The sequence below is a fragment of the Syngnathus leptorhynchus genome, chromosome 15, assembly GCF_054491065.1.
Source record: "Syngnathus leptorhynchus isolate UIUO chromosome 15, UIUO_Slep, whole genome shotgun sequence".
Classification (NCBI taxonomy): domain Eukaryota; kingdom Metazoa; phylum Chordata; class Actinopteri; order Syngnathiformes; family Syngnathidae; genus Syngnathus; species Syngnathus leptorhynchus.
In genome coordinates, this window is record NC_141209.1 from 1,728,940 (window position 1) to 1,741,991 (window position 13,052).

At 41.9% G+C, this 13,052-nt stretch overlaps 1 protein-coding gene across 1 annotated transcript; it reads right to left on the reverse strand.

Annotated features, from left to right (window-relative positions):
* Window positions 1-3,829: 3,829 nt before the first annotated feature.
* Window positions 3,830-12,871, reverse strand: clic4 (CLIC family member 4). Its single transcript, XM_085931343.1, has 6 exons — window positions 12,305-12,871; window positions 7,660-7,769; window positions 6,462-6,587; window positions 6,269-6,375; window positions 5,317-5,498; window positions 3,830-5,236 (listed from the first exon to the last, which is right to left on the reverse strand). The coding sequence occupies exons 1-6, from the start codon at window positions 12,371-12,373 to the stop codon at window positions 5,072-5,074; spliced, it is 759 nt and encodes a 252-aa protein (XP_085787469.1). The 5' UTR covers window positions 12,374-12,871; the 3' UTR covers window positions 3,830-5,071.
* Window positions 12,872-13,052: the final 181 nt, after the last annotated feature.

Genomic DNA, 13,052 nt, shown 5'->3' on the forward strand with positions numbered 1-13,052 from the left:
ACAATTTGTAATTTTAGTCATGACAAAAAGTCCATTTGTCTCTGTGGACCACGTAAAATGATGTGGAGGGCCGTATCTGACCTCCTGGGCCTTGGGTTTGACACCTATGCTCTAAAGGAAATGGGTTCATAAGATTGAAATATATATTTGTGTGTTTTTTGTGCCACCCCAGTCACATACAGTAGATCCAAGTGGCCGTTGTGGATATCATATGCCAGCGTGTGCACGCCGTGAAAGCCAGACCAACCCAATAATTATAGTGATCTGAAACAGTGAAAACCACAGTTGCCTTTCCATGCAAAAAAAAAAAAAAAGAAAGAAAGGCACAACCTTTATAAAAACAAGATGGTTTTGAAAGTAGAAGCAGGCGTCAGCTCAAAAACAAAAAGACTCCTGAGTTCAAAAACAACCAACCATCTTTACACAGCAACCTTATTGGAAAAGCAGGAGTATTTCTTTTTTTTTTTTGATGCCACACAACGACATTGTCAAAACAATCCTGTCGTACTTTTTGCATGCTGGGCCAGTCACTGTAAAGAAACATGAAACAAGTGGTGTGCTGTAACGTATGTGACATGCATATCTTGTTTTCACAGACAAGTTAGACAACCTTTCAATTCTCAGTATTTCCCCAACCAATTTTGCATTTTTAATTACTTTACAGTATAAACAAAAATGCCTTTGAGTAATGGCGCCAGGGTAAAACATTTAGTAAACACATCCGGGTACATTTGCAATTTTAATGGAGATATACCTGCCATACAAAAAGACTCTCCTAAAAGTCATCTTTAGGAGATCAAAAACAAATCTTGCAGCCTGATACCTTATTATGATTAAACCAATAGAGCCTAAAGGAAGTCTAAAAGCAGATCTTAGCGATTGCAAATTATGAACACAAGACAAATAGCAAGGAGAGGGAACCTGCACCTGCACAATACGGAACAATAAACACATATGGCACTAATTGATTGCCTCTTATCACATTTATTTTGATGCTACTAAAGGGATGAACCTGACACAAAATATTGGCATTGAAACAGAGCTGGAAAGTCAGTAGGGGACATTTGAGAGTAATCTGTTGTCGGTTCAATTAGAGTCGTGGTGGGGAGGAGTCAAGTAGGGAGTTTCTGCTTTGCGTGGATGGATGGACGGATGGGTGGATGGATGGCCTTGGCAGTGGCTGGCAGAAAAATAAAGCTTGAAAATGGAAGGCAGAGGCAAAACTTCAAAGGCTCATCATGGAAGTTTCAAAAAAGAAACCTGCTCGTTCAGTTTAACACTAAGTGTTGTGAATACAGAACATACTTCTTCACTCTTGAGGCTTCCTGAATTTTCACGCAATGCCAATTTTACAAGGCACACATTTGTCATTCTTAGCATACCAGACAGATATTCGCCCACTGAAGTTACAACCTGCCAGGTAAATAAAGTGGTGGGCCGGGCGTGGCGTGGCTGCTGACACAAGCAAGTCTTTTATGTCAAACAGTTTTCCCATCACAGACAAAATAAAACAGGCAGCTATTGTATCCTCATAAAGAGACTAAACATCCCGACAAAGGCCCCTCGGAGGCCCGAAGAAGCTGACGTAACAAACACACAGTTGACACAGGACTTAAAGAGATGCCCCTTTTTTTGTGTGTGTGAGACTTTGAAGCTTTACCACCCACATGTCTTTTTTATCCAAACACACACACACACACACACACACACGCACCCTTTGCACACAAACATCCCTGTGCTTGCTTCCCCGTGAAAAAGTGCTGACAGTGGAAAAGAAATGGAGGCAAAAGTTGCAGGAAGATTCTGTGGCTTATTCTGCCCTCTTGTGGTTGACGATGTGAACTGCAACGACGCGAAATCCTCACTCGTTTTTTTTTTTTACCAGGCAGTAGTTAACCGCAGCTCTGCCACAGGGTGGACCCACATGGGGTGAGTGGCCAGTCAGGAATGGGGGGCAAAGCAGCTTTTGTGTGCAGCCCAAGGGGGTCTACCACAGAGCCCTATCTCCCTACCACAGTAGCCACCGAGCCCCAGAGAGGAAAAAGCCACCCCACCACATTTTAATGAGGGCTCAAATAAACAACGTGAGCCCACAAAAGCCACCCTGACTGGTTGACTGGAGGCCGATATCGGCCCAGGGTAGATAAACTGGCCTTTTACTTGCTGCTTTGGGAGTCAGTCGATACGCTACCCACAACCATACAATGGCGATTCACACGACAGACGGGAAAATACGCTTTCATCAAATCAATATTAATAATCAACCAAAATAAGTTAGCATATTAATATTCAAATTTTGAAGACTTGTGAATTTGATGTATAAAATTGACACATGGGCCCACAACTTCACCGTCTTATTTTTCACTTTGAATTCATTAAAAGGAGATTATTTTTGTATTCTGGCAACTGGAATCTGAAAGGACAAATGAATGTTTCTTTTTTAAAACACACCCACACAAAAGCAAACCTATAAAACACACAAGCCATTTATTCCAGCCTTTCCACCAGATGCTGAAATTCTGACATTAACAGCATTTGAAACCATTTTAAAAGCTTAAATATATAAGAATATTCTTGGGTTACATGCTTTCCACCAATGTGCCACTCTGAATTACTTTAAGCACCATGATGTGTCATGAGGAGCTATCAAAGGCTTATTTATGACTTCTATATGCCCAGCAGACAAAACCACTCTGTTGCAGCCCCCCCCAAAAAAAGACATTAAGATTGATGGGTTAATGACAGCTACTATGATTTGAAGGCATTTGGAAAGAAAAATACACCTATGCTGGAGTTTCAGCATGGCCTTAGCACTCCGCTAACCAGCTGCAGATGAAGACTTTGGAACACAGATGCCAATGTAACCTCTGATTGAAGGCCAACTTTTCAGAAGGGCCACGTAAAGGACACGGTGAGCATTATGTTGCAAAACACACTTGGGCTATGAAGGTACCAACATCGGAGTACGTCAAATTGACTTCAACATTCTTTCTCTCTGACTGGCACATCAATAAGTTATCACAGGATTTGATTTTTTTTTTTTTTTTAAATGGTGATGTTAATGCTTAAGTTAAAAAAAAAAAAAATACATGAAGAGGAATTTTATTTTGTTGTAACTTGTTTAAACAGCTTCCTGCTATATTCAATTGGATCACTGCAGATAAATATAAAAAATATACTTTGTTCCAGCCATGAGCAACTCCTTTGGGCTTCCACAGACTAAACCAAATGCGAGGCAATATTACACTGCCACATGGCATGTCAAATGCAAAGAATAGTTTTTCACACATTGTAGGCCTGCAACCTAGCTGGGATAACAGTGTGTACCCTTGGGTGAGATATTCCACAAGTGTAAATATTTAGCCAGCTGTATAAATGGCTGTTGTGTTAAAAAAAAAAAAAAAAAAACCTGTTAAGTGAGAAAGCCATCTTAGTTGTGGGGAAGGAAAAAAAATAAAATAAAATCAATGCCAAACAAAAAAAAAAAAGTGCCACTGTCGTTACGGGTGTCACACCAACACACCATGAGCGAATATGAATGAATGAGTGTGTGTGGTGTTTCATCTTCTTTTTGAAAACACACACCCACACAGATTATTTGTGTGTGTTTCTGTCAAGGTGAAGGTGAATTTATCTTATTGTTCTCTCCAGTGACGGGAAAGCACAGACTTGGCTTGAAATTTGACACTTCAACCATCTGGAGAGCATCCAACAACTTCACACCTTCTTTGTGTCAAATGACAGAAAAGACATGTTTAGGCTCTATTTTATAAAAGTCTCGCATTGTGTCTCACGTGTGCGATAAAAATACACTCCGTGGCACACATCAAACACTGCCAATAACAAGTTTTATTTAAAGTTGGTGCTTGGAAAAAAAATAAAATTATAACACAACAGAGCACAACTTTGTGTTCATCTTGGTGCAAGGGAAAACACGCATTGAATTAAAATGATGCGGTAAAGATGACAAGTAAGGCAAAGAGATGAAAGCTCATCAAAAATTGAAATCTGAGCGGGCGGGCGGCAAATGGCCCGGTTCTTCCAACCGTGTCAATGCTATGTATAAAATTTACACATTGAAATTCGAGTGATCAAACAAATATTTACAATTCCTTGAAGCAAAATTCTATCCTAACAAAAAAAAAAAAAAAAAAGTGAAAACTGTTGGTCAAAATAATATTTTGCTTTTTCGGCACTACACGCTAAAGCACTTGTTGAGCTACTCTGATCATTAATTAATACATTCACTAGTTTGAGATTAACCAACAAACTGAAGATTGATTTTCATGCTATTCGGCCAGGTTCTTTTCAAATCGTCAACCATTGACACCAGTGAGTAAAAGTCGGTGTCTTTACAATCGGTTTTCTACTTTCCCCGACCAGAATAATGTGCCCTTTTTTTTCCTGCAACTGGAGCTGAACGCGCTAGCTAGCTTTTTTGGCGTTGCTGTTTCAGTGCACATTTTCCTCGACATGGCAATGTGGTGAATCATACAAGGCATGAGTGCGCTACATATAAATTAGATGAAACTGCTAGACCTCAAGTTTTTACTTTGTTGAGAAGATTCCCCAGTAGAGCTACAAAAAATGTGTTTGGTTACTGGCTGCCTTTACCTGGAATAACATAAACTGATTTAGCAGATCAAGTAGATGAACACAGGTTTTGGATTAGTTTTGGTCAAAAAAAAAAAAAAAACACTGAAAGACTAAACATTGTTCACAAGCCAAAAGACGCTTCTTAAGAGTTCACCAATTTTGCTACTCTTGTTCATGGCCTTGCCTCTGCATGCAGAGAGAAGGTCACTTTAAAAGGTCACTTATTAGAACGTGAAGGTGATCCGGACTTTTGGACTGGCTGCGTTGCCGTGGTAGCGCCTCACAATTAATTCATCAGCAAACGGAAAAACAAAACAAAAAATCATTCAAGTTTGCTCAACGAACTCGTGACATACGATGAACCGGGAAAGGGGGGAACAACGATATGTAGTAGTTTTCATTCTCGTGTGTGTTTGCACTCCAGTCCGTGTGCTGTGTGGGCGTGTGGAGATACGGGGCTTCGAGACAAGCGAGCTTATTTGACCAGCCTCTTGGCTACATCTGCGTATGCGATTTCGATTTCCATGTCACTCGGGCAGGTGTTGGTGAACTCTTCACGCGTGTAAGCGTTGTTCAGGTATTTCCAGATGGCCGTCATCTCTTTGGGGATGTCAAAACCTCTGTATTTCTTGGCCACCACCTATGAGAAAGAGTTTTGCATCAGAACATCTCAATCCATTTTCTATTTGAATCAAAGTGAACGCTGAATGCAATCGGCACCTTGACAATATGCAGCTTCGGCAGCAAATTGCAGTCGGCCAGGGTCATTTCTTCTCCGTCCAAGAATTTGCGGGTGGAAACCTTGACGTCCTCGATGCTGTTGTGATCAATCTCATCGGGCAAAGGTGAGCGGAGATATTCGTCCAGCTTCTGCAGGGTCTTCAGTAGCCCGCGTTCCAGAGCTACACAGAACCACAATTCGTTTGGACGTTTCAATTCGTGTTCAGTCAGAGGACAGACCTCCCCGGTTAAGACGTATTGCAACTAACCACAAGGGGGCAGTATTTCATCAAAATGCAAACCTGTTATGAATGTTAAATTACTTCTGTTCAATTTAGTCTGTGCACAGACAACATGGAAACATGGTTACTGTGCATATTTTGACCTCAGTCAATTTGAAGTCATGTTAGAAAATATACAAATACTATATTTAGAGCATTGTTCAATATATATACTACGGGGCCACTTATCAATGAAGCATAGCGTTGAGAACCACACTGTTTACACTGGCTGGCTCAATATTTTCCCAGGGCGGTGAATAGCCGAACAGAAAATGCCAGAGGTTCGTGACATTTGATAGGAAACAGCATTATTAAAACAATATTTTACTCAGCAGAATACATATTTTAATAACTTTATCGCCATTATCTTATTGACAAATTTGCTCTGAAAATTCCTGTGTGGATGAATATGTGAACACGAGTTTGGATTGTTTTGCTTCCGGCGTGACCTAGCAGGTGAAGAGTTTGAGGACATGAGGAGGAAGCAGAGCAGGTGTTATTGTGTTATGCCTGTAAGACACCAATCACATCAGAGCATGTTGCTGAGCAACCGCAAAAGACTGGATCATTTCTGTCTGTCTTTTTTAGCCCATCATGTGTGTAACCATATTTTCTAAAAATACTTTGCCGATAACATTTGTATGTATGATAGGGGATTCCTGGAATCCTACCTTCATTTGCATCTGGTTTGGAGTTCTTAATGAAGGCTGAAAACTTGGCAAAGATGTCCATACCAGCTGTGTTTGACTCAGGGTGTCTCGCCCCGAGTTTGACATACCTGCAAATAATACATAGTTGGTAACAAGTATTTGCCAATAACGTCAGTCACGGCCACAGCAGGCATCGAGGTGATAAAATGCTCACTTGGGCGGGCAGAGGATGTCCTCAAGGAACTCCTCGATCTTGTTGACGTCTGTTTTGACCTCGCCGTTGAAGGTGACGAAGGGAGGATGCGTACCTGGGGCAAGGTTCTGCAAATCTGCAGGCTTCCTGCGTGACACAGAGGAAAGATTGAACGTGAGCAAACTAGACTAAACTAGCTGCTTTACTAATGTAAGCCTGACATTCAGATTCTATGTAAAGCAAAATAAATACAAAATAATCTCACGAGCAATTCATTAGGAAGGCATGTTTTTCACTGTGTTTATGTCCTGCCTATCTTCCATTTGCATTTCAAACCAGATGCCCTTGTTGGCAGATTACACGGACACGCAAACAAAATGCCGAATGGTTAGTGTGTACGCAGATGCTTTCTTCTCTTCAGCCTTCGATAACTAACGTGCTAGATTTTCATAGATCCTTCAAAAATGAGAACAGAAAGTCAACTCGAGCTATCAGGCTAAAAAGTTCAAAGAGTTGGGCAAGATTTGGGACAAGGCATCCGTGGCTCCAAAAACAGGAAATAACATCAAGCCTTTGGCACGCAAACGGGAAGTGGCACCCTTGGGCCAATGCTATCACTGAGCAGGGAATAAAAAGCAGCAGGGATTTCGTTACTCGTATACATATTAAAAGGTCAGGAATATATCCATTTGCACCTTTTAGGAGTGAAAATTAAATACAATAAAAAAAAAATCAGTTGTCAGCAGCTGCAACGTGAACATTATTTGAGACAAACCTGAATGTGAGTAATATGCAGTAAGAAGTTTGTCAATAGAGAACAGATGTCCAATTGACCATGGCTGAAAATAGTCTAGCATTTGGATGCTGTGGCTTGGCAAGAAGAAACAAAGTGGAGTTTTAGATGAATCATAGAGAGAGAGAGGGGGGGGGGGGGGGGAACACAGTGGGTTTGGTAAAGACTCTCTGCTTCTGGAACTTTCTCTTTTTATCATGCATAGTTTCATCTCTGTGATGATAAATAACACAGCGTCCAGCAAAATGGGCAGGATGTGTCTGGAGTAGCCTCAAACAAGCAAATCTTCTTCTGCCTGGGAAAGGGTCATGGGAAAAGTAAATAAACAGTGGGGGAGACAGTGAACGTGCACTCGGGGCTGGATCAAAGCGTTACAAAGCTACTGAAGAAATAGCCACATGAAGTTGATGAAGAGAATGGACGCACCTCTTGAGGTCCACGGTGGTGACGTTGAAGACGACGCCTTTGAGCCACAGGATCATAAACAGTCGTTGGGAGAAGGGACAGTTTCCAATGCTCTCGCCATCGCTTCCCGCCTACAGGAAATACACATTTCAATCAGTGATGTATCTTTTTTTTTTTTTTTATTTGACCGTCATGCAAACATTAGAGTCTCAAGAATAAAACAAAATAAAACCTAAATTCACTTGTTGATATTGTACTCGGTCAGAGAGCCCTTCTTTTACACATGACGGGTCGAGTGGAGGAAAGAAAACAGAAAAGACCAAAAGCGCCGACTGCCTTCTCTTACGCTTGATCACACTTTGCCTCCATTTATCTGGAGAAGGACTGACTCTCCAGAGTAAGAGGAAACCTCTGAAGTGACTCAGACAAGCTGGCTTCTTGTTTCCTCTCGTTGGAGACTTGGCAAACAAAAGGGAACGAGTGCTCGCTCAATGCAAGTGCTGTGGACGCACTTCATCGAGAACAAGATTCACTGCCGTCAAAAACTACATGAACAAAAACGGTCAAAAGCCGACGCTGAATGGAAAATATGGTGTCGGCTCCTTTCTGGTGGGAACAGGCTGGCCGCTGTTGTCCTCTGTGTAACAAGCAGTGGGATGACACGCTTTCATCTGCTGGTTTCCATTGTACGCCGCCCCCCCTCACCACAGACACACACACACAACATCCCACCCAGTCCAATTCAATATCAGAAAGGCTTGAATCGCTCAATTTATGTTCTGCAAACTAATGAATGAAATGGAAATCAGTTGCGCTTATATTACATGAAGGTTCTAAATCAATTTTCCAAACAGGGCCACCAAGGGTGCAAATGCAGCACGGCGACGGTTACCATGACAATATCAGACACGACGTGTGAAGGGCAAGTTGAAAAGTAAACAATGACCTCAGTCTTTTAGACGAGAGGCAATTTTTTTATTTCCTGTATGTCATCACATTCACCCAAGACTTCCTTGATCCAAAATGTCCAAGAGCAGCTGACAATGACAGCGGCCTCTCCAGATTCTTTCTCTAAACCACAGCTGTGGCACTGCCTGAAAGAGTGCAAAGTCCCTTTCAAAGAGCATTAATGCAGATAAAGAGGCAAATTATAGGAAATGGGAAGGCATTAGCCATGATAAGTTGTGGTCTTGGGCAGAACTAAGAACTCTGACTGAGTTCATCCCTTTCTCCTTATCCTGGGCCCCCTCTGTCGTGTATGTGTGTGGTGGTGGGTGGGGGGTTGCTATTGGAGGAGAGAAGGGAGAAACTATGCCAGAAATGTCCCGTTCATTCTGTCAAAGAAGACGCCTTGTTTATGTGATGATATTAAATGTCACAGTACTATCCGATAGAATTGGTTAAATAAACAGTACTAGGTCCAACCCCCTGTAAAAAACAAAAACAAAACATGGTTTCTTAGAATATCTATTCTTCAGCAAGAACTCTTGTACATAAGCATGGCATTTAGAGAAAGAGCTCCTCCAGAATATTCTAGACAGAAACAACACAAAGCGCTTTTTGTTTTTGGTTTCGGGCACGTCCCCTGTTAGCAACTGGCAGCCCCGCTGGCCCTGTTGAGAGGGAGGCTTAGTTCACAACTTCACATCCCAATAAAAAATAAAAATGGGAGCCAAGATATTTTTGGGACGCCCTTATAAAGTTTATAGTCCCTAAAGAAAAACTATTGCAGACAGTTGCATCATCCTTCACAAAGCTTTCACCGTCTTGTGTATAAAAGTTTGAGGTAACAATTACTAAAAGACTCACCATCTCAGGGCCCTAAATACACACTGGATTGTTTACCTAATGTGAAAAAAATGCATCCAGCTGCCGAGTGAATGGAGGATGTGAGTCATGCTCAAGCCACCTCATCGCTAGCAATGCTGTGTGAGCCTATTTGGAGCTGATTTTATCTCCATTAGACATCCCCCCCTTTAGGACATACTTTTCTTAAGGGCCTGTGTGAGAAACTGTACCTTTAATTTAAAAAAATATGAAGTACATCAAATATAATGACATTATCAAATCAAATATTTTGTATCCCTAGAACAAAGTTGCAGCGGTCAGGGACAATGATTCATTTTCAGCCCAGTCACAGCCTAATTTTAGTAACTTGGCGACCCGCGCTCGCCCCTCCCCAGCACACTTTATATTCTAAAATTGGGTGGACCGCTCAACAGGGGTTCAGGCCATATTTTGACCGAATAAGGAGCTCAAGATGATACAATCTAGCCGCTTTCCTCTTTGAGCTGTGCGACACACAGCAGAGATGTTCATTTGGGCCGGCCGGCCGGGTGCAGCTATGGCAACCGCATTGCAACACCTCCCTCCCTCTATTTACTGGACTGCCCATGCATAAGCTCTGGGACACAGAAGTTTAAGAAAGAAACCAGAAGGAAAATAGGAGAAAATATACCAAATTTTCTACATTTCACAATCCAACCCCAAAAGAGTAGAGATGATGTAGTTGGGAATAGGGAAGTAGACCAGACCAAATTTCACATGATACATTTGACAGCACACACAAAAATTGAGTTTGGGATGACTAATAAATCCCACAGACAGACAAAACCAGCGAGGAGTAAAAATAAAAAAAGTCCCATCCTTCTGGATCATGGCAGCGGCACAATCCCATGACACAGCTGTGACTCATGTTTACATCACTCAATGGAAAGCTCTCAACTTCTCGTCAGACACAGGACTACTGTGCTGTTGCTACTGCCGCACAAAAGGGAACTAAAGATCAGCGACATGTTGGAATCTTCCTTCCTTTTCCATCTTTTGCATCCTCCTCACCAACAACAAGTGTGACTCGCAATAAAGATGAAATAAAAGAATAAATACCAATAAAACATGGAGGGGGTCAACATGGGGTTTTTCCTTTCTATTCATGAACAATATTAGCATACAGCACTGTCAACGTTTGTGCTACATTAAACTTGTAGTCCACTTGGAAGAATATGGCACGTGAAACACAAGCAGAGTGGATTGCGTTACAAACGATCCAGTTACATGTCGTATACGTTGGCCTCACAAACATGAAAGAAATACTTGAATGCGGGTTGAACCAAATTGTTTACGATCAGAATCAAACCCCGACAACAAAGCGAGCTTGCAATCTATTTTTTTTTTTGTAGCTTGTTTCCCGCCATTGTGTTTCAGGATCAGCCTGTTTTCTTGAAAAGTGCAAAAATGGTGGAAAATGGTTCCTTGCAATAAAATGTTTTCCAGGAAGCTGGTCAATGGGCAAAAAAGTGCACACCACACAGGTGAGTCATAAACCATTCATCTTTGCTCCCGCACAACATCGCTTTAGTGCTTGAGAATGACAAACAATGGCATTGATTTTTCTAGTTCAAAGAAGGAAAACCAAAATCCATTTCTTGGCTGTTTGGAACACCTTCCAAGAAATAGAAGAATGGCGTGTGTAGAGAAATAACAGGCCATAATTGAAAAGTTTATGATTTGGACTTGCCAAAGGTTAGGGTTGCAATCTGACAGCAACAATATACAATCCAAGATCGTAAAAATTCTCTTGACACAGAAGGGCCGGTCACATTTTATGACACATTAGTCCAATAGAGCCCAGCCCAGTATTACACATATGAGAGAAGGTGCACAGTCCAAGCAACGAAGGTCAGAAGGAAAGAACTGTTTACATTATCAGTAAACCTTCCAGGCCCGTGTATGGATGACCTTATCTCACCTGCAGACTGTGACATTAAATGCCCCGAGTAAGAATTGATCTGGATGAATGTGAATATCCACAAGCACACTGTGACTATGTTTACATTCCATTCCATCAATGCTGTGCTGCATTTCGCACAATCAAATTTCTTGAGAAATGCAAGTTACTTTGATGGCTATTATTTTTGTAAACCGAAACTAAGACACCTTGTTCAGTAAAATGCGGTCTTATGTCAAAATCGAAACAGTTGCATGTCAAGTCAAGTTGCAGGGACAGTTGCAAAAGTTGTTAACGATTAAACTGAATAGAACAGATTTTTCTTCATAGTTTTTCGTCCACACCGACTGCAGCACCACTCAGTCGATTTAACACACATTCTTCTTCACAAAGCACTCGCAGCTTCTTGTGTACCAAACCCCCCTTTCTCGCATTTTCCCGCTCTGCATTAAAAAAAAAATAAAAGCCATATAGCAGTCTGATGCATTACAGCAAATAAAAAATAAAAAATCTTAAATCCAATTTTCAGAGATGAGAGATATACCAACACGGCCATGAAAACACTACAAGTAACATAGCCATATTATTGACAAAGACATTATCATTGTAATGCACAAGGAGAATAAACAATAGTGGCAATTTAAAAAGGGGTTTGCAACAAACGTTGGAGAGCTACATCCGCCCCATCTGTGTCAGTGCAGGGGTTACGTTATGTTCGAGAATGGAGCTCCGCTGGCTGGCTGGCTGGCTGGCTGGAAGACTCCGCTAAGCAGACAATAGGCAATGAAGTAAAGCGCGAAAGGGAACCGTTAACGCTACCCCGAATGGGCCGCCAGCACGTGGCAATAAAGCTAACACTGGGGGAAATTAACTGTTCGTAAATGTCCCGTGGTTTAATCAGACAGCCAAAAAAAAGAACTTTTTCGACGCAGATCTTACCTTGACAAACAGCTCGATAATCGGCTCGTTGTCTCCCTTAACGCCGTTTTGCGGTACCGACAGTGACATGGCGACCGCTACTTTCTTTTAACTTCAGCTGGAAGGAAAGGCGACTTTTCCTCTATTGTCTACCACGCCCAACTAAAATCGGTGCTCTTCCCCCTTTCCCGCACTGAGGTCCACGTCCACGCTGCGCTTCGTCTGGCCAGAAAGAGCCCGGTAGCGGGTGCTGGAGGTACAAAAGCTCACACGACAGTCCGGTCCGTCCGTCCGCCCGCCAAGCGATCCCGTTCGATTTGAGAGGGGTTGGAGTGACGTCACTGGAGGGTGATGCTTACCCCGTTAAGCAAAGTAACTGAGTGATCGTGCAGTAACTGGATTTTATTTTTTTCCAAACCGAGACGCTACCGACAACGGTAAAATACGAACATGTGGGAGGGAATGATTGAGAGGGGGAGTAAATATCCCCCGTGAAAGCAGCAAATGGACTGTGGTGGGTTCGCCCCGGATGTCCTGATGTGGATATTATCAAGTGTTTGTCCGATCTTTAATGAGCCATGCCGAATATTTTACATTAGAAATATCTAACGGCACACCACCCCAAAAAAAAGGTCTGTGTGTGTATATACTATATTGAAACAATCTCGCAATTCATTTTTAGTATATCCCTGACAATGGTAGATTTCATTTGTAACATTAAGAAAAGAAGAAAACATTCTATCAAAAAGTTTTAATTGTGAAAGGCTGA

Bases quoted from the DNA above. Each gene is read 5' to 3' on its own strand.
- clic4 (XM_085931343.1), bottom strand. From the start codon at position 12,373: ATGTCACTGTCGGTACCGCAAAACGGCGTTAAGGGAGACAACGAGCCG. The intron at 6,588-7,659 runs GTGCGTCCATTC...TGTGTCACGCAG, and splicing joins ACCACCGTGGACCTCAAGAG to GAAGCCTGCAGATTTGCAGA. The intron at 5,237-5,316 runs GTGCCGATTGCA...TCTTTCTCATAG, and splicing joins CGAAGCTGCATATTGTCAAG to GTGGTGGCCAAGAAATACAG.